The sequence below is a fragment of the Porites lutea genome, chromosome 5, assembly GCF_958299795.1.
Source record: "Porites lutea chromosome 5, jaPorLute2.1, whole genome shotgun sequence".
In the NCBI taxonomy this organism is placed as follows: Eukaryota; Metazoa; Cnidaria; class Anthozoa; order Scleractinia; family Poritidae; genus Porites; species Porites lutea.
This window is the reverse complement of record NC_133205.1, coordinates 11872325-11894835: the sequence shown is the minus strand read 5'-3', so window position 1 is coordinate 11894835 and position 22511 is coordinate 11872325. Positions and strand designations below refer to the sequence as shown.

General features: G+C 39.5%; 1 protein-coding gene across 1 annotated transcript in view; it reads left to right on the top strand.

Annotated features, from left to right (window-relative positions):
* The first annotated feature begins 5265 nt into the window (after positions 1-5265).
* LOC140936249 (uncharacterized) overlaps positions 5266-22511 on the top strand; it is a 50550-nt gene continuing 33304 nt past the window's right edge. Inside the window, exons 1-4 of the mRNA XM_073385684.1 lie at positions 5266-5571; positions 8083-8181; positions 9132-9164; positions 9450-9500. Coding sequence (XP_073241785.1) covers positions 5380-5571; positions 8083-8181; positions 9132-9164; positions 9450-9500 — 375 coding nt within the window. The 5' untranslated portion in view covers positions 5266-5379. The remainder of the gene's footprint in view (positions 5572-8082; positions 8182-9131; positions 9165-9449; positions 9501-22511) is intronic.

Sequence of the window (22511 nt, the reverse complement as noted above, 5' to 3'; positions counted from 1 at the left end):
AGGTCTTTGCGGACAGGATAGTTCAAGTTCGATCTGAAATAAAAACATATACTTCCGACAAGCCTGCCATTTAAGGCCCGTCACAGCGGATTATATTTAATTATAACCCTGGATTTTTACCTCTTGGTGGGAAATTTTGCCATCTAGACTGGTCTGATTTATAGCCAGAACGTCATCATTTAGAGTAATAGAGTGTTTTCACTCATCTGGCCAGCATCTATGCAAATTTATTGGAACAAAGAAAGCGTTTGCTTAAGAAAAGAGTACAACTCCCAGAGAATTGGTTTGGGACACCAACATGGCCGCCGTTTCATTGGTTTGGGACACCAATATGGCCGCCGTGACGTCATGTGGAGATCATCTATGTGTTTTAATTAAAGACTGGTAATGTTAAAACTGGCGATTTTAAATCCACGGCAATATGGCATTAAAGTATCTGATTTGCTCCGGGCTTCAGTTGTGGGGTTGAGATTAGATGTCGCCACAGTTGTGAAGCAAGAACCATATCAATTGACTATATTATTTACAAAATTACTAGATAACATGGCAACACCTCTTTTTATTGAGGTGGAGTTTGTGATTGTACTAACACTGTGTCAATGTGACTAAACTAAAACTCTATCTGACTGTTAACCTACAGTCGTGGCATTCCTGTCTACCATAAAATTACTATATCCCAAGTACAAAACACATGATATTACGAAATCTCTTGTGCTATAAGAAGTTACTGTACTGCTGTACTAGTCCTGCATCCCAAAATGACGCGTTCCTTTTTGATTTAGAACCGCATCAGTCGTCTCAACTACTGCTCAACTTTAATATATAGATTTAGTCAGGGCTAAAGGCGAAGCTCTCGATAATATTTATAGTTTTCCAAACAAAATATTAAATCGTGTAATGCTAGGCGGCGAAAGCAACGAGAACGGTGAAAAGACAACAATAGGTCTAATTAGCAAAAATTCAAGCAAGTTTGCACGTGTAGCACAATTTTTTTGTACATTTCTTTGGCCTTGTTTTGCACGACTACAATGTGAAACTTCCAGAAACTTCCTGGTTACACGTGTTTTGGAGGATATGTGGTACGTGTTCTTGTTCACTCTTTTTTTCACTGTCGCTAATTTTCACCCTGGTGGCCGCCGGCATTTCTCATTTTCTCACCGCCGCTACAAAATTTCATGTTGTTCCTCCAAAAAAATGTCTCCCTTTTTTTTCTATCTCGCTCTAGCTCTTCTTCTCTTTGAGCTTCGCTGGCCTGTCGCCTTACTTCCTCTTTTTCTCTGTCTTTCTTTTTCTCTATCTTCCAAATCTGTGGACATGACAATTAATCTTATTAATCTAACCTTAATTCTTTAGGCAACACGGATACAGAAACATTTTCCGCTTTCCGTTTTCGTCTTTGTTGGCTTTCAGGACCTGAATCTCGACTAGTAAGCCTGAGTCCTTCTTGTATTTGATGGTTTTTTTTATTTTATGAAGTCGAGAGTAGTTTATGCGGTTTTATACACGTTTTTAAGATTTGATCAGGTTTGATACAAGCTTACAGAACTTTAAAAAGCCTTTAGACATTTTCTGACCGCAAATAGAAAGAAAAGAATCCGAATGATATTTAGTTTTAATTTTGGCTGTAGAAAGAAAGCTTTGAGCGATTTTCCTGCTTCGCTTTCATCTTTAAAAAATAGCAAATACCACGAAGCCGGGTTTAAACATAAAGTTAAATCTGCAAGGTTCTAAGCTTAAAATCTCAGGATTTTTTAGAGAAACTTTACTCTCGGTACTTGTCTTCGTGAATGAAAGTTGTGGTCTCTGTAAATGTTTCACCGAATTATATTTCTTTTATTGATTGTTAGTAGTCTCTTCCGCAATTTTAATGGCTGTGCCTTTTGTTTTTAGTCTTAAATGAACATCGCATGCGGAAGTATACTCAAAATTCCGCGCGTATCAAACGCTTTTAAAGATTACACTTACTGCGCTTTTCACAAACATGCGAATTATGAAAATCAAAAGCCAACCGACGATTGCGTTTTTCGCTGCCGTCAATCATCTTAACGGACCTCTTAGGGAACAAAACTTTACTTTAACGGGTTCAAAAGGTCAAGGTTTGCGATTTGTGATTGGTGGATTTCGATCCGTCAGTGTGTGTTTCTGTGTTTCAAGGTCCGTTGCTTGGGATCTTAATTATGATTGACGGCAGCGAAAAACGCAATTGCGAAGGCGGCTTTTGAACTTTAGAGTTCGCTAGCCTGTGTACAGACACCCCCTCCCCCCTACCTCAGGAAAAATCGGAGTAACACTGGAGGGTTGTTGTATCACTCTGTGCAGTCTTTGTTTCCTCCACCTTGGGCTGCACGTGTGGCTTCTTGCTCGCAGAGCTGAACAGGTGCTTTCCATTTGCTTCCAAGTATTGATCGGCGATCTTCGCTATCTGAGCAAGCGTTTCCGGGGCTCTTTCACGGAGGTGAATAGCTAACTCTTTTGGACAAGAGTCAATAAACTGTTCTTTCACAATTAAATCTTTCAGGCCTTCAAAAGATTTATCAGTGTTCGACAGCTCTAACCAACGTAACAAGTATCTATCCAGTCTCACTATAAACTGTTCAGGACTCTCGTCAACCTCCGGCTTTGATGCTCTAAATTTACGGCGATAGCCGTCCTCTGTAAGGTCATATCTCTTCATCAAAGCTAACTTCACTCGGTCGTAATCTTGGGCTGCTTCCTCAGATAATCGCGAATAAACCTCTAGGGCACGTCCAGACAAAAGAGCACTAAGTTTCGAAGCCCATCCTGTCTTCTCTCATTTAGCTGTGGTTGCAAATCTCTCAAATCGTTGTAGGTAAGCATCCAAGTCGTCCTTGCCATCAACAAATGAGGGAAGCTTGGGTGCCTTGGCCCTATCCTCTCTCACTTCAGGGTGTTCGGCAACGTTACGGCCTTGTCCTAGACGAGCGAGCTCTACTTCATGCTCTCTCTTAGCGGCTTCAATAGCTTCTTTCTGCTTCAACAGGTCTGCTTCCAGCTCTAATTTTCTCAGTTCGCGTTCTTGCCGCCTAGTTTCTCTTTCTCCGTCTTCTCTTCTACGTCTTTCTTCTTTCTCTTCTTCTTCCTTTCTTTTGTCTTCCTCAAGTTTTCGACGTTTTTCTTCTTTTTCCTCTCTAATTGCCTACGTTTTTCTTCCTTTTCTTCTTCTAACTTTTGTTGTTTTTCTACAAACTCGAGCAGCTTTTCTCCCTCCAATCCAAATTCTTTGCCTATCTGCAAAAGCTTTTCCATTTCCACAGCAGTAGTTCACAGCAATCACACTTGATATACTTCGTCGTAGCAGTTCTTCTTACTTCTCTGTACACTCCTTTTTCTTGAACTGTCCTTTCTTGGTTACTGTAGTCGGCAAACAATTGAATTCTATCCCGGACAGGCCCCCAATGTTACGCCAGGGACCGCGGAGCAAGGTGAAAAGTGGGAGGGCTGACAATTGAAAATAATTTTTTCATATTGAAAATCAAAAAAAGGAATAAAATCATAGCATTTGATTTGTTTCTGTCGAGTGACTTTGCATACTTTATCCAGTATTTGTTGCTCTTTATAGGTCGGCATTAGTGAAAATACCAAAATTCTTCATACGATTTTCATTCCGTCCAGCAAATGTGTTTGCGATCTGAATCACGTCCAAGCTTTCAGTTAATTTCTTATGACAATTAAGTACTGTCAAGTTGCTGAATCGCTGCTGTTTCATGTTCGATCTCAACCATGTCTTTCAGATTCAATGCAAGAAAAGACGCGATTACAATTTTAGTATAGAAAATACTACACTGAAGTGATCTGAAAAATTTCTAACTATGGCCGTTCACTGTTCAAGTCATGTAATTCTTATTGCCATCGAATATTTCATTGATTCGAAAGGAGAAGGACAAAATATAAAACTTTTATCAACTCAAAACAATTACTCACCTTCGTTTGGCTTGAAAAAGCTAGTAAGTTTCTTCATTTCGTCTGATAAAACTGATAAAAAACTCTGCCGGAGCTGGAAGTACAAAACACGCTGCCGAACAAAGCGAAGGCGTGGCCAAGGCATGGCGTTTGATCAAGGGGCAAGTCGGCCCCAGGGCACAATTACCGCGAAAAGCACAGGAGCCCCACAAAATACCTGGCGTTTGAAATTAAAGAAAATACAGAGAATATAGCAGAATATAGACGGAAAAAAACTTGTTTCAAGTCTTTTTTTAATTTTAATTATTTTTCTTTTTAGCGCAAAAAGTGGGGGCGGGGACGCAAAAAAGTGGTGGGGCCGCGGCCCTACCAGCCCCTCCCCCTCCGCGGTCCCTGTACGCGGGTAATCTTTTAGAGGACGGGTAGCTTGCAAACTAAACTGAACGCAGGGTCGTCGGAACAGCAACAAGAAGATTTATTCCAAAATGAACGTAGTTTCCACGAAGTAAAACTCCACAACAGCACGTAACTCGTTAAACTTACACGGCCTCCGCCAACTTCAATTAACTTGATAAACTTACACGGCCTCCGCCAACTTGAATAAACACTGCTTTCGTCACACTTGACTAAACACGACTAACGTCGAACTCTCCTCGCTTGTGAAAACTAGTTAAAACTTAACTCGGACTCGCCTACTTATATACGTTTACAATAAGATTCTAGAACTTTCTAAATAGTCTAATTATAGAAAGATTACAAAATATACCGCTTTAGAAACGCATACACAAGATCCTAAAATAAACAAGCTATGAACTCTCGCGAACCTTCTAGAAAGTCACGCTAGTGACGCAATACAATTTTTCGTAACAACCATAAGTAGCAAATAAAGATAATCAATTCTTTGTTTCGTTGAAGCGTAACTCTATTAACGTTCATTCATTCAAACGCTTGACAGCTCGTACTGCAAATTTGGCGCTTATCAAAAGTGAGAACCGGCTGGCTGTATAGTGATCTACAATAAACTGATCGATTATCAGCAAAACTGATCAAAATTTGAGACAGCTTCTCATGGTTGATTACGGACAACTGATCGATCGTACAGACATATGAGCGAATTCACAAGACAGATTACCGATTGATGATATGCTGGCTGATCGATTTTACGTATCTGGTAGAAAATTAGCACAATATAATAATATTTTAATTGATCGATAACTGGTCGTTAAATCCGATCCGCAAAACTGATTAAAAATTTATAACCAATTAAAAAATGAATTTTGAAACAAACGGCGCGCCATATGCGGCCAGCGGCCAGCGGCCAGCTCGTCCTTAGTCCCACTCTGCGTTTCCTCGTTTGGCTGCAATAATAACACCTTAAATTTCTTACATCGAGGTGACTAAATGGCTTGAAACGTTCTAAAGCACAGCGATTTAATTCTGAAAGTCTCCAGTTAAGGGATGGCTTCGCTGACAGACTTACCAACAGCGTGCCGTTTCGCCGTTTTACACGTTACTGATGATGAAGACGAGACTGGTGTAGGCAGCAAGGCTGGAACTAGCGCGAAGGGCAAAGATGCTGCGGACGGAACCAACGCCGCAAAAGCGAAAAAGAAAAGAAAGAAGAAGAAAACAAGAGCTAAAAGCAACCAGGTTGTAATATCAAATTGTAGCTTTGAAAAAAAATGACTTATATTTTAATGTGATGAAAGAATTGTGCAAAGGGTGGTCTTGCAATACGTGTAAAATGCAATTGGTCCACAATAATCCGAATAAATTTGAAAACCCTTTTCTTTTTAAGCCTATCTCTCGTATCAAAGAATGGATAAAATGTCCATGAGCTCTTTGCACAATGCTAAACAAATTTTGGATGTGATGTTTGTGTTATCCGACACTGAAGGCGGAGGCATATAGCAGTTACCAATATACGATTATTACGGATATCACAAAAGTCTGATAGTTGTCTTATTATAATATGTACCTTGTTTTGAAGAAAATAGCAAAAACACACAGTCGCAGAGAACACAGTTTGATATTGCTTTAGGAATTCTGCATTGCCCACACAACCTACAGATTAGTTAGTAATTGGCTAGCGTATAGTTCTCCTAGGCGTTTTTAGGAGTAGTAACTGTTTATTAAAGCATAATGCCCATCATTTGAAACCCTTGCACCCCTCCCCCCTGCCTCAGGTATGACCAGGGCATTCACTTTTCATGCAAGTGTAGGTTAGTGAATACTCCGGCCCCTGGGGCCAAAGTGAATTGTGAACTTCCCCACCCCTATATGTCCCACACACACAGTACTCCCTTTTTGAGCTTACTCTATAACCAGTAACACTGTATGCTATCGTCGGCATGAACAAATGAATGAATGTAAGGTCATTTCTATTGTTCACGTATGTGCAATAACGCATAACCTTCAGAGCCAAAGGGACTGGGTTCGATACCTGCTAGCTCCCATTTTTTTATTGTGTTTGATAAAATGTTGTTATGGCAAGGAGGAATTCGACACTGATTGTTTTTAGGGTTTTTTAAAAAGGTCAAGCAGGATATTATGCTATGTTATTTAAAAATGTAAGGTGTTTACGTTCATGACAAATGGTCTTTCAACTATAATATTACAGGAAATGTGCTCTGTTTTAAATTCTCGAATTGCCAAATTCATTTCTTTGCTATTTCTATCCATTTGTAATTGCTTTATTTGACTTGTAATGAATATTTTAAGCATTGGTAATATTAAACATTGAAAATTGGAATGTGGGAAAATGCAAAGATGAATCACTCACTTTTACTATTTTAACATTCAATTGAAGTGTCACAAATTTGCATAATTTCGAAACAACTGGCATTTTTAAAATTTCATCTTATGTTAATTTGGTATGACATTTGTGTGCTTATTGTTGGCAAGAAATTATAATAGTCCCAGAATGGGGTCTGTAAAAGTTTAAGCTTTGCCTGCGGCCACCAAAGTAACCTGATGTGCTTATAGCACGTAACAAACAGTGACACAAATTTTACGTGCCGATAAGAAGTTGCTACACAACGTGACTTCCTCGATGAACGATTTTGTTTTGCAAGAATGTGGTTTTTGTACAGATTATTCATTGCCAGTAAGCTCATGTCAGCCCTCTAAGAGGCCTATTTTTTAAAAACTGTCTACTTATCTTGTTATCGCCAAATATAGACAAATAATATGGTGCTAGCTATAAAAGAACACATTGATTTCGAAGCAGCCATTGTAACACTTAAAAACCCTTGATGGAAAAGGAAAATGACGACTATTTGATGACTTTACAACTTGAAGTCACAAAATGCGCGATACCAAAAATCACAAATCATCTTTTACAGTCTTTTGGAGTTTTTAAAGAATGACTCAATCATTAAAAGTGTCTTTCTTGTCATTTCCACGATACAACTACATCACAAGTTATTTAACAATTGGGCTTCTTATATGGGGAAGAATAAGACATGTCTCATGAACTTCTTGTATAAATGACTCACAAAATGTGTTTGTGTCTTAAATAAGATGCGGCTCTGCTAAGGCACTCTTTATATGCTTGAATAGTTTGTCTTATGTAAACTATGTCAAAAGACACTTTGCAAAGCATATTTCTTAGCTGCAAGAAGTGATGAAATTGTCTGTAAAATTACTATGCTGTGTGAAGATGAAAACACTGCAGCATTTTAACCAAAACATTAGTTGAGCAACGGTCAATTTTTCTATCTCTTCTTCAATATAGCTAGGACCAAGAATGCCCTCTGCAGTAAGATCACTTGATTGTTTGCCATGTTAGTTATTTTAAATTTGCAGTGAGGGCTATTAAGCCTCACTTCCATGCAACTTCCGTTTTTTTCTGGAATCAGAGTATTAACAGATGCTTCCTGGCCAGCAAATGAAATAATGGAAATTTTCCATTTTGTATTATATGAACGATGTCAAAGGAGAGAAGAAGTTCCTTGACAAACAAATAATATATCTTCATGGTTGTCTTAGCTCTAGATTAACTGCTTCCCTAAATTCATGTTGCAAATCTAGTGAGCTGTCAAGTCAAGTCTAGTTCTGTGACTGGTCATGGTCTTCATACCTTCCTAATGTAGTCCATAGATCTACATGTAGACTAGGTGGTTTTCTGTGCCAAAATAATAACTTTTCTGTTACTGGAAGGGTGATACTGCCAAGAATCAGGATGAAGAAACTGAGGATCATGATGAGCAAATTTTAGAGCATGATGAATGGAGTCAATGGATAGAAAAAGATGAACAGGTTTGCTGTTAATTATTCTCTCTTTGCTGCCTTAGTGTGCATGCAAATGAAGTATGACTGAGGTAGTGTTTTATTGGGATATACTGTTTAACCAAAACTGGTTCTGGTTGATTTGGCTGAAGTTCGCAATTACTTTAGAATACTTTTCCAGCCATTTTTGGTTGACAGGTGTTGACAAGCTAACTGTTTTTTTATCTGCATATCTGAGATGCTGAAGAAATCAACTGAGAAAATTTTTGGTGGCTGACAGGGATACTTGATAATAAGTAGGAAGAGTCGTAGAACAAGTGTTTTTATTACACAAAATCTCTTTGGGATTGGCAGTTTTTTTTAGGTAGAAAATAATTTAAAGTTACTGGAATTCCAGATTCTATGTTTTAGGTAAATTAACGAGGGACATGTGGCAACTGAGTTACATCAGTAACTACACTGTACCTCTCAGTAAAAGTCATAGTAGTAACATGCATTAATAATTTTTTAATTGAGATTTAGAAAACAATCAGTGGTCACAGCTGAACTCTTAGCTGTAAGTAAGTAAGGTTGTTTAGAAGAGGGTATGGCCCAATCTCAAACCTTTCTTTTCGTGCTTCATCTAAATAATAGTTAAGTGTGAGAGAGGTTATTAAAAGCAATAATGTATTTTAGGGCAACTTCAAACATTTTTTATATTTTGCGAGAAAGATCCACCTTAATGAGAATAAAGTGTTCCTCATGAGCATGAAACAGAGATGAGAAAACTCTTTGAATAAATATTCAGCTCTAAGTCTGTATTCATATTTTGTGTACATGATACTGGCTTCGTAAAATGAGTTCCACAGGGTACCAACATCCTTTCATTTTATCCCGTTTGCTTTCAGCTGAGAAATGTGATTATTATGACTTTGAAGGCTAACTGTTAACACATTTGAAACATAGTTATCAAAAATTAATGTATTTCCCTTGCTTTTTAGTATGTTCTTAGCCAGTTTCAAAGAGATCTCAAGGTACAGTATATGGATGTCATGTAATTACTACTGAATTAGTTTTATGTTGCTTCTTAACCTGTGTTGTGCACTATATTATTTGAAAAAAATGATTGAGCAAGTTTGAAGAAAGAATGAAAACGTACATAAAACTTTATTTTAATTTGTTCCCTGGTACATTAATTATTTATTACAGTAGTAAGTTTTATTTTCAAATTTCCCTCATTTCCCCCACATTATTCCTGAAAATTATGCAGTGCACATAGTGTCATATATAGTTACTTTTCTTATGTGTGATTTTGCTAGGAAGCAGTTGAGGCAAGCAAGCAAGAACAATGGCAAAAAATTGGACAAGAGGTATATAACATGTTATAGTCCATGTATTAACCTAGTCTGTGTGCCAAGCACTAGCTTAAAGGGAGGATAGAAGATGGAGGAAAAAAATATTGTAACAGATAACAATCTTGACACAAAATTTGAGCATAAAGATTGCAAGTTTGAACACCTTCATTCTGACATAGTCTTAAATTTTTAGTGAGGTGTAGGATTGTTCAGAACTACCAGTAAATCTTTGTAACAACTTATTAATGGGCACACTGTAGGGGAAATTCTGCTGAACTTCTCTCTTCCTGAAGACATTTGACAAAACTGGAGGCTAGTAGTAGACTCTGGTCTTGCCGTTGACACTACAACTTTAAGAAAGCTTTTGACGGTGTTAAACATGAAGTTTTACTGAACAAGCTTCAGTGCAGATTTGGCATATGACTTGTAGTCCCCTATTTCCATGCAGGACTTTGCACCACTTACCCAGAATCCATTTTGGGAGGATGACTTTGTGTCATCGAGTAGAAGTGTGAATGATGATTTTTCACCAGTATCAGAGTTATTGATCCACCAAAAGTTGTGTTTGATTTACCCAACCAACACACAAGGACCAGACAGTATCCTGGGATGGCCCTCGAAAGAGAACGCGGACCTATAATGAACATACTGAATACCTCCCTGTTATCATCCCTGTTCCCAAACAAAGACCTTTATAAACTGTTAGCCAGCACCTTCACCCCATTTCCCTCATTTTTACCTGTCCACGATTGCCAAGGGCTATGTTGTTCATGATTTTGTGATGCCAGCCGTGCTGAAGAAGAACAACAAAAAGGAGGTTGGGAAAATACCTAAAAATCATGCACAACACATGCGTTTGTTAGCATGACCCGTGACAGGTACATCAGCCGCAACAGGAACGCGGCCACAATTAGAGTTGCCTCATCTGATTTCTGTAAGGCATTTGATCTTATTGATCATAATATCCTGGTGCATCAACTCTTGGATTATGACATCCTGAAACAGAACATATGCTTGATTGCTGACTTTCTCGAGAGACAAAGGATAAAACTGGCCAAGGATTATTTCTCTGAGTGGGATTGCTTCCCAGCTAGTGTCCCTCAGGGGTCTACCTTAGGGCCGTGACTCTTCTTGATAATGATTAATGATCTGAATGCAAGAGAGGTTATAAGTGGAAATATGTAGATGATACCACAATTTCTGAGGTGGTAGGTAATGGTCAATAGAGCTGTATTCAGCAAGTGGTAGACGTTCTCGTAAGGCAAGCACAGGATGTTAGTTTTCAACTAAATGAAGGGAAATGCAAAGATCTCAGGATTAGCTTTCCAAGGAACGATCAAGATTTAGACCCTATCTGTGCAAATGGTCAGACCCTAGAGACTGAAGAGTGTGAAATTGCTCAAGGACTTAGTATTAGCAAATGTCCATGTGTGGGAATTAGTTAGAAAGGTCTCAAAAAAATTTTATTTTCTAAGACAACTTAAAAAATCGCGTTTTGATACAAGAAAGCTAATTATTTGGGCGTCGCCCAAATAGAGTAATCGAGATCGCTTGTTTTGATTCAAAGGTACAATAGGCACGCAATACGTGCGAACGTAAACACGCGAAGCGACGCGAATGTCTTCCACGCGAACGACTCGTGCAAGGTAAAAAGCATGCCGAAAAGAAAGCTCTGTTAGCAGGGTACTCTATCCCACTTTACCAATCTCAAAAACTTTGCAATAAGGAAACACAGTTCCCAACAGTGCGGGGACAAAGAACTTAAAAGTGATGAACATGTTAAAGTAACGCAGGGATATCTGTTTTCAATTTGGAGGAAAAGATAAGCTTAATCTGAAGCTTACGGTATTTTTTGCATCAAATAAAAGCCGGCCGGTTTTTTCAGAAATTTGGAAGTATTAAATCCAGGGATTAAGTCTGTCTAAATATATGGAATTTTATTTAAAACGGGTTTGGATCACACGCAAGAGTTTGAGCAATTTTCGTTCTTACTATCAGGTGTTTGTGTTCGTGAGGAATGAAATTTCAAATAATTATCATATTACAGTAAACGTGCCCTGTTTTTTGACTTACAGTAATTCGTTAAGTCAGGTTAATTTTTTGCTATTTTTTTCTATCCATTCCTTATTGCTTTATGTGTTGTTTGAGTTTTGGAAGTAATAAATAGATGTATTTTTGAATTGTTGGTAATGTAAATGTAATTGTAAATGTCGCGATTGAGAGGACAAACATACATGTCCTCTTTACATAGCTTTCTGCAGTGGGCTCGGACATCAGCATACTAAGGGCGCCGATGGCAGCCGCTATCAGTCCATTTATGAGCCCAATGAACCCTCCCAACCCATGATGAGTGATGATGTAAGTGATGAAGATAGACCTCAACACCGGGAACTACGTCCCCTACTCTTTTCGAATAGTGTGTGGGTTCTTTAACGTCCCACAGAGTTATATGTGAACAAGGTTTGTGAGACGGGACCTCCGGTTTATCGTCCTTATCCGAGAAGACTTGAAAGTCTAATCATTTGCAGATGTCATTACAAAGACAGCACTTTCTCCTCAGTTATTTTTAAGACCCTGAGTGTTGGTCCGGCCAGGATTCGAACTCGCGACCTCCCGCTCAGCAGACCGGCGCTCTCCCAACTGAGCTAACCGGGCGGTGGTATTTAACATTGAAAATCACACTGTGGAATTGACTAGTTTGGTTTATAGCCAAGAGTTTTACAATATTTTTGCCCCTAGTTGTCGAGAGCCAAAGAAGATGTCTCACAATGACGCAAAATTCCCTGATCATGCATGAGATAAAAGTTGTTTACGAAAGCGATATACATCTTGTTGAAAAACGTTCATCAGACATCGAGGGGCTTGCTTGATATAGTTTTTGGAAACATTACAGTCCCAAGTCAAGATACGTGTTTGCAAACAGTAGTTCTTGTCAATACGATGCAGTAGAAGTTTCATGCCGGGAGAAACTGGACGGCCTGTTTTGAAGCGCGGTCGTTTCGAGAACAAGTTGATTTCGATTATTTACTCGTTGATCACATCACTGGTGATTTGATGCCTTCAATTTTCAGCCGTTTATCGATCGACAGCTTTACTTAAAACTTTCGCTCAGTACATTGATATTAACAAGATGAACTAACCAGCCGTTAATAGAGCGCTTAATAGGGAATAGCGCTCGATTGCTTCGACCAATTCAACTGTTAGAGCGTTAGAACAAATCGTTAGTGCGTTTGGACAAAATTAATCTATAGACCGTTAGAACAAATCGTTAGAGCGTTGGAACAAATCGTTAGAGAGTTTGGACAAATCGTTAGAGCGTTTGGACAAACCGTTAGAGCGTTAGAACAAACCGTTAGAACGTTAGAAAAGCCGTTAGCTTTCCGTTAGTTTTCTAACGATAACGAAATATCGTTAGATCTATGTTTTCCCAAAGAAGGTCACAAATGTGGGATTGTTTCATTAAGGGGAATGACATGCGATGAGTGGTCACATCTAAAGTATTTCGGCAGTTTGATGATTTTATTGGAGCTAATTGATGTCAGCCTTTTAATCTTAACATTGAATGATGCATAATTTCATTGCATGTGTTCGGAAAGGAGGTGATTTCTTAAAATCTTTTTGAGGAAAAGGAGCTCGTAAACAAGTTGCATTCTTTCATGATCGAACTGTAAAAGGGGCAAAGTCCAACATCTTCACGTGCAAACTGCATGCGCGACATTTTTTTCTAAAACCCTCGGGTTAATTAGACTAAGTCGATTTCTCTCACACACGAACCACAAAAGCGCAAACTGTATGACAATACACCTCACAGTAAGGACCTGATGCTGGCCCGATTTTGTCGGGCTAGCTACAGTGAGGGACAAAAGTGTTGACACATTTCCATAAAATGACCCCTTTTTGCATAGTGGATATACTTATCCCCTTCCCCTGTCTACCCCAACCCCTTCCCCCCAAAATCAGTGTTGAATTTTGGACCCTCAAATCTTTTTTTTACTTCAGACAACATTGATTCGGGGGGTGAGGGGATTTATGGTATTTATAAAGAATGAAGTAATAAATGAATTAAACGTTTGTTAAAAGCACCCTTTTTAAACAAGTGTGTCAACTACTTTTGTTTCTGATTGTCTGAAATATGTATCTGTCTTTTCCGGCTAGATTTTTGACGCTGCTGAATTTTTGTGTGATGACGTTACTCTATGGGCCTAATTGTTTGTTTAGAAACAACAATTTGTGAAGTTTCGTCCTGATTTGTAGTATACGTAGAGTAAAATGTACGAAGCGTATGTCATTACCTTATCTTGTACTCCCGCGCGCGTTCCTGATACCCTGTCGGGTCGAGAGGAAATCATTTGTGTTGTGATCAATGCCGTTGCTGCGGATGTAATGTTTTCACAAGTATTATCAGTAGTGGAAAAAGGATGGAATACTAAGGTACAATGAAAATTGTTCTGGAAAATGGTTGACTTAGCGAATGAAGTACTGCAGAGTAACGGAGGGAACATGCATTATTTTTGACATTGACTTGTGCCATTAGTGAAAGGAATTGAACAATATACAGAATATGAACCTCATAAATGATGAGCCAGCCGTTTGTGCTATGCCCTATGTATAGATGTGTTTTTTTGGAGACCTTTTCAAACCTAACTGATTCAAACCTTTAGCGTAGGTAGGCGTCGAACAGGTTAGACTAGGTTAGGAATGTACTTTTGTAATGATTTTAGATGACCGCCTGCCATTTATTCAGTGGCATGATTTTTTATTGATGTTGGATGGACAACTATTTCATTTCCCTACTCGTAAATCACAGAATGCCAAAGAAATTGTTTTCAAGATAGACACACCAGTTTGTATCATCGCCAAAACAGCAATTACTTTGGCCCAGAAGTCTTGATGACAAGGAAAGCGGGATAACGTGATCGATGACGGCCGTGCGCTGGAAAATCTTCCTTTTTTATGCGCTAATTCCTCATAAAAGGCAAAAGAAGATTCCGCTATGTAGAAAGTGCTTCGCAATACGTATTCTTGGCGTGAAAAATTCCAGCGATGTGGTGCAAATAAGGAGTTTCAACGGTTAACCACGAGAATACATATCGACATTAAGAGGTCATAACAGACTAATGTTACTTTCCGTTGGCGGAAACGTGGTTAACCGTTGTAACACGAAGGAAGCAGTGTTTTCCTCAGTTTGAGCTGTCGTTTTCTTTGAGAGTCAAATACCAGTTGACGTTTCAAAGCTCTCTTTTTATTTTCTCTGCCGACAATAGACAAAAACACAGGGTTTCGCTTAAGAAATGCAGTCCAAATACACAGACATGGCGCTCATGTCACGCTATTTGCGTTGCGTTATCATGTCACACAGGGTGTCACGAGGTGGGATTGAAAGTGATTGTTTTCGTGTACACTTGCAATGTTTGCTACGCTGTCCTTAGTTTTTTATTGAATTGGCCATGAATTTACCTTCACTTTTCCGTAGTTTCGATGTTGAACGCAGTGACCGCCGCTCTTCACTAACGCTCCTTGTGGCCGGCCAGTGACTATCCCCACTACGTGTCAATCCTTACCCTACCCGTGATTGTTTGCGCCTTAACAATCGGATAAAGTGAAGAACGAGAACTATTCACTTTATTAAAAATATTTTCAGTACGCATACCCTTGAAATTCATCAAAAATTGTACATGTGCGCGAGTTTTAGCGTGAGTTTTTAGCTTGTAAACCATATCGACGTTAATTCTGGATATCGCAGCCCTTTTATTACGTCATCACGTAATTCGAATTGGCCCTATAATTCGGTCGTGAATAAGTCAATGTCACCCCCACCAGCAGTAACATAATTATGTCATTGATTCCTTTAATTTCAGTTAAAATCAGTGTCATGCACGGCTCAACTTGTGTGCGATAGCACAATTGTGCATTTAGACAATGAGGGACAAAAGTGTTGACACATTTACATAAAATGGCCCCTTTTTGCATAGTGGATATACTTATCCCCTACCCCTGTCTACCCCAACCCCTTCCCCCCAAAATCAATGTTGAATTTTGGACCCTTAAGTTTTTTTTACTTCAGACAACATTGATTCGGGGGGTGAGGGGATTTATGGCGTTTATAAAGAATGAAGTAATAAATGAATTAAACGTTTGTTAAAAGCACCAATTTTAAACAAGTGTGTCAACTACTTTTGTCCCTGATTGTAGCTGTGCTAAGGTAACTTTTACCTCGATATTACATGAGCTGGGCCACCCTGAAGCCACCATTTTTATATAGAGGTTGGAAGCAGTGTGCATGAGCAGCGTGGTACCCGCTGTCCCTTTTCTCGCTTGGTTCATTCGGCGGGCTGCACAGCAACCGTGGAGTGTTTTCCATTTAACAAAAATTCCGGTTTGAAATTTCGGAAATTCTGCGTGCCCAATGGAACGGTACATTCCGGTTGCACAGACCTAACCCCTGCCACCGCGCGTTCGGTTATTGTTTTAAGCAGGATACAAAAGAGCGGTACTGGAGACAACAATTTTGTGAAATGAAAAGGGGCATTTCGGTCTGACCGACCGAAATGACTGGACCGGTCACTGGTTCGCAGGTGGTCCCAAACATTCCGGTCAGACCGACCCGAAACTGGTCCGTTCCATTTGATTTCTAATGGAAATTTCCAGAGTATTTAACTGAATGGAAAGCGCCTGTGATCACTTGGAAAATTTCCAGCGCGGATCCCGGCATCACAATACTGGGATCCCAGCTAACCGGACTGGCTCGGTTGTCATGTAATCGCAAAGTTGATTTTTTTGTTAGGTTTAACTAAGGTGCAAAGATCTCTGCAAGGCGAGCCAGCCCGGCTCATATAATCAGGCGCTTAGTTTTATTGCCAGATCTTACACCCTCCTCCTTGACCTCACCGGTTTTTCAAAGCCTTCTAAACCCACACTTAAAATTTCAGCCTCCCCAAACATCTTCATACCCCTTCTCTAAATGAAATGAACTTTCCCTTATCCACGTTCTCTCCATACAAATTTTAGGCTGACTTAGCAACCGAATCTTGAACGTCATTTGACGACGGGAAAGCACGCGAAAAGGATTAAACTCGACCTCCGGTGCCCAATTTGCCGCTCAGCCATTGGTCAAGCCAGTTGTTTGATTTTCGCGCGTCGTTGTCAACTGACGTTCCCGTTCTGTTGCTAAATGAGCCTTTTATCAAGAATAGCTGAAAGACAATCCTAAACAAAAAGCCTAATACGGTAACATTTAAAATAAGTACAAGTATGTTTTTGACTATTGATAAGATCTCTCAACTACCACTTCATTTCAACAGACTGTAACTTCACTATCCCTTCATAACCAAATTAGCACTCCCAGTCTCCCACAACTACCTCACTGCACACCCAAATGCTATGAATTAATCAGTTTCACTGATTAACAAACTACAGCCATTATCTTACCAAACCACGTCCAATATAACTCCACGCCTTCCACTTAACATATCTCAACCAACCCATTAAATATACAACACTATTGTACTAATCACTCATCCCTAATATACTTAAAAAAACTTCACATACGCCTACAATCATCCTCAAAAGTGTTGGGAAGGTTGCCTTTTTTACCTCTTCTTTTCCTTGCTCCCCCCGCCCCTGGCCCAATGTTGATCAAAACGTTAATGTTTGTGCACCTAATTGTTCTGTTATATCCCAACATTGAACAGGGGGAACGGGGGATATTTAGCAAAAGAGAAAACTCTCTTATTTCAGGATTAAAATGGACTACTGTTAAGTTGTACAGCCTTCCCAGCTACTTTTGTCTGTGATTGTAGTTCAACGACACCCAAATATACGCTCCCACAGCGTCTTGTTTTATTTTACATCGCCTCTATTTGCTTTATTTTGGAATACGGAAGTCCAGTTTTTCATCGTGCTCTGCCAGGTTATTTAATCAAAGACCTAGAAAGACTGCAAAAACATGCTCTGAACAAGGTTATTCAGTTACCCTGAGCTATATGCTCAGGGTAAGACTCTGGAGCTGTTCGGACTTTCAACACTTTATTGTAAGAGAGGTAAAACAAGTGTGGCAAGTCATACATAGAATTCCACACCCCAGCCCGCAACCACTAACTGTCTACCCTGAGGAGGCGAATGCCCACTTTACTTCTTTTGTGGAGTGAGTCACTGGCGCCACTGCAAAACCAGTTGATGCTCTTCTCAAGTTGATTGAGTCTTCCCGAGGAGAGCGACACGTCCTTCCATATACGGCCGATCACCAGTTCCGAGGTTTTACAGGAGATAAAGAAATTGCGATCAGATTGCTCTTGCAGGATGGACAATGTCCCGGTTAAATTTGTCAAAATGGTGACAGATCATATTGCATCGCCAATAACGCACATCTTGAACACCTGTATCTTGAAGTTGATACAGGGGCGGATCCAGGATTTTTTTTAGGAGGGTTGCACTCGTCTCTTGCTCTACTTAAACACCAATAAACCACTTATTTTTTTTTTTGCAGAATACCAGTTGTATTAGAAAACCCCAGGTCATCTCAGGGGGGGGGGGGGGGGGGTGCGCACCCCCTACACCCTCCCCCTAGATCCGCCCCTGTGATGTTTCCCTCGGCATGGAAGTTCGTGCGTGTTAGTGCTATCCCAAAATAAGTGAAGTCAACACCAACAACAACTTCAGGCCCATTTCAATACTTCCTGTGTTTTCAAGGATCTACGAGTGCCTTGTACTACGTCAGAAGGCACTTTTTATCACATTCTTCGGGGGCGTTCTTTAAGACACCCTAAGCGATTATAGGAAAGGACATAATACCACCGCAATGCTATTGGGTATGAGGGATGACATCCTTTGGGCTATGTAAAGAGGAGAAGTTACTATGGCTGTGTTGGCTGACTATTCCGAGGCATTCGACTCTGTCGCCTGCGAAACTGTGCCGAGAAAGCTACTTGGTGTAGGCTTTTTCATGGCGTACCTCACATGAACTGTTTCCTACCTGACCCTCAGGAAACAATTCATCCAAATTGACGACTAGACCACTATGCATATTAACAACACATATGGTGTTCCTCAGGGCTCGATCTTGTGGCCAGTGCTATTTAATCTATTTAAATGACCTTACAGACTGCTTGGATTCTATAAGGTCAATACGCCGATGACACAACAATCTATCTTCATGGGAAACCCACTAATTTAAAAGAGGACGAAAAGCGGTCATGGCAAGCTCTCGAAGACCTTGCTGACCTGTTTGGTAGGTTGTAGTCTATGCCTAAATTCTACGAAGACCAAGGTTATGCTGTTTTCAACTCAGCAGCTTTCTGGTGTCCAGTTGAGATCTCAGCTGATGGTAAGAACCCGGAAAGATTGAAAACCTCTGAGCTACTTCGCATGATTTTCCAAGAAGACCTGAAATGGAACATTGAAATTATCGCAATTGTCGAGTTATCATAACTCCCTTTCTTTAATTTGGAAACTTAAGAGGTCTGCTCCTGTATCACTATCTTCCTAATTACCCCATTCGCACTTACAGCGTGTCTAGATCCGAGCCAACTTTGTTCTTAATGGTCATGCGACCATATTGTATGTAGCATAGAAGAGCCATTTTTCATGGAATGCTAATAAACCGTTATAATTATTATTATTATTATTATTATTATTGATATATTTCTCTGCTAACATTATATGTTTATTCCTTTCCTTGAGGCGTTTCTTGCCTTCCTCCAGGGCCTCGTTGAGAACTGCTTCATCGCTAGTAGAAGTGGCCACCTCAATTTATCTCAAGTACTTTCTCGTTTAAAATTCGTGCTCAGGCTTCGTTAATTTTTCCTGGGATGGCTCTATCGCGGGCCATTACTTCAGTTCTCTCTCAAGGAGTTGCAGAAGTTCTTCACTCTTTTGTGTGCTTCAAGGAGCCTTTTGGCCATTCTGGTGTGTTCGGTCAGGTTGAGCGGCTAGAAGTGCTTAACGCCGCTATGGCGGGATGACTCTCGCCGATCCACGACCCTTTTCCACTCAGTTCTTGAACGTTTCTATGGCTCCCTCGCTGGACTAGTGTTGTGGGCCAAGAGGGGTTGTGTAGCTCTCGAACAACTATGCGAACAACTAAAGAAAAAGCTGTTGCGCTGTACGGTAAGAGACAAAAACTGAATCACGTGATGAGCGGGAAAGTTGATACCCTAGAATGTATCTCGTGCCCAGGTTCTATTCAGTTAGGAAACTTCATTTCTTGTCTCTTTTGCAAGTCCGCCGGCAAGAAAAGCAAATATTTCTTTAAGTGCAATAGAACCCTGCTCTACGGGCACTGTACAGCCCCCGAAATGATACCGACCCCGAAATGATCCCCATTTCTCTTCACGTCGACCCCGAAATGATCCCCAATTAATTCTTGGAATGGAATGGTATTCCGTCACGGAATTATTACAAATCTGTTGCAGCGTTTACGTTCTCAAATTGCGTTTAACATTTCGCTACAGTTTATGTGATTTTTTAGCGCTTTTGTCATCTAATCGCCTTTATGTAAACGTTTGCATCTTCAACATTATTTTAAAATTTTAAAAAGTGTTAAAACACCATTTTTAAAATTCAGTATCCAAGGCATTGAAAGCGTTACAGTCAAGAAGACTTTTGCAGGGACTGATCAAACGACGTGAAATGGAGTTTAGTTGCGATATTTCGACTGGCCAATACCAGTCTTCATCAGGTTTATTGAGATATCACGAATTACAGATTTATATATGAAGTAAAATAATGACCGGAAATTACATAATATGACGTGGTATGATGTGGCTACTTTAAAAAGACAAGATAACAAAAAATAAAAGATATACTATGTATAGTGACAGTACATCACGTTTATTGATGCCCAGAGGCTCAATTGTCTTAGCTTTATGGATAAGGTGGGCTTCACGTGCTTTCCTGAAAGAATTACGCCCATTTTTAAGTTTTTCAATAGGAAGCAAAAGCATACGATTGTCGGAATGATAACTGGTTAGAAAGTGTTCTGAGGCTGCAGTATGGATGTAATTGCCAGTAGGGTTGAGTATAGGTGTTCATTAAAACGGTCTTTGAGGCGACGTTTAGTTTCTCCAATATATTGTAGATTACACAGGCGACATTGAATAAAATAGATAACATTAAAAGTTTCACAAGTGATGCAAGGCATGCTGTTTTAACATCACTATTAGAATTTAACATCTATGCAGTTTTCTCTATAACCCGGGCTATAATGACCTAAGTAATAATTTTAAAAAATGTTATGTTTCTTGTTGTTGTCAGTTGTAGTTACTAAAAATAGACTTTGACTAGACTTTGTGTATTTTTTTTGAAAATAATATTTTCGTTTAATCCAGTTCAAAGTGTAATCCCAAATTAATGTCACGTGGGCAACTGAAGATCACTAGTGAAGCTTAAGTTATAATGTTGTGCATTTTGCACGATCCATAGTTCTAGGATATCATTCCATTGCTAAAATTAAATAGGGATCATTTCGGGGTCGACGTGAAGAGAAATGGGGATCATTTCGGGGTCGGTATCACTTCGGGGTCGATTTGGGGATCATTTCAGGGTTGGGGATCATTTCGGGGTCGGGATCATTTCGGGGGCTGTACAGCACCCACTTAATATGAATACCCGTGTATAACGGTCAATTTAGTTTGTCCTGACAAAAAAAAGCTCATATATTTTCTCTAAAATGAATGCGCGTTATGGACACAGGCAAGAGACATTTTACTGTGTCCCTGGACACAAATTCCCATATATTGTCAACCCCACTTTACAGACACTATTTATCTACCTACTATGACCAAAATATCTTACCAGTGAAAAGCTAACAGAATAAAGGCAAATGACCTTTCAAAGGTTCTGCCTAATATTCAGTCCACCTGGCAGAGTCTCAAACTAAAAGCATCAGTACGAAGACTCTGATTTCATTGTCATGTTTAAAGAACAGTACTTAAAACTAGAGATAATTTTAGTCTGAGACTTTGATAACTGATTTTGAGTTTTGTTTAAGGTAAACTTGTTAAAGTTACAGTTAAGAAATTAAGTAAGGTTTTCTCGGTGAAATGTCTGCTTATATCCGTAAAACATGCGTCCATGATGGTTTTTTTGGGCCCGCTTAACAAGGACAACTGGGACAATATAGACACTATGGCATGACGTCCCCTTGGTGTCCGTATTAACCTGGTTCCACTGTAATTATAAATCTTTTACTTTAGCCGTAAACCTCATCGTAACTCAGCCCTTTGGCTGCAAGTCTTTTAGGTGAACAAGACGCTGTGGGAGCGTATATTTGGGCGTCGATATACAACGCGTGTGTGAAATTTTTTATATGTGTATTAGGGATGTTTGAGTAGTGCAGTAGCGTTGTATATTTTAGGGGTTGGTTGAGAGGTGTAAATTGGAAGGCGTGGAGTTATATTAGACGTGGATTGGTAAGATGGCTATAGTTTGTTAATCGCTGAAACTGGTTTCTCTTAGAATCCCATAATTAAATAAAAACTCGCATTTTGATTGGTTAACGAACCGAGGTATTTAGCGTGGTATTGCGAGTTGAAAACGAGGCTCAGTGATATTGTTTCGCATATACGTAACAACTATCGTCAAATTCTAACACAACAGCTGCAAAACTGTTATTCTACAATGTCATTTTAAATTGTTTTCAAAACCATTCTCACCTTTTGAAGAGCCAAAAACAAACCAAAGCATTTTTTTTGGTTTTGAACTGAACTATAAATTCTTGGAGAGGCATAGCCCTGAAAATGGCAAGCAAAAGTTCAACCAAACAAGACGGAGAAGAGTCGATTGTCACACATACAGAAGAAAAAATAAATACCTTTAAAAGACGACATGGCCTCTGAAAAAAACAAAAAAGAGTACTAGTACCTCCGTACGCCGCTGGCGATTCAAGGAAAATCCATTACCTGACTCGTGAATTCCGCGTTAAATTGCACTTGAAAACCGATATCGCACGAATCGCGTTATCGGTTTTCGCGTGCAATTTAACGCGGAATTCACGAGTCAGGTAATGAATTTTCCTATGGAATTTAATGT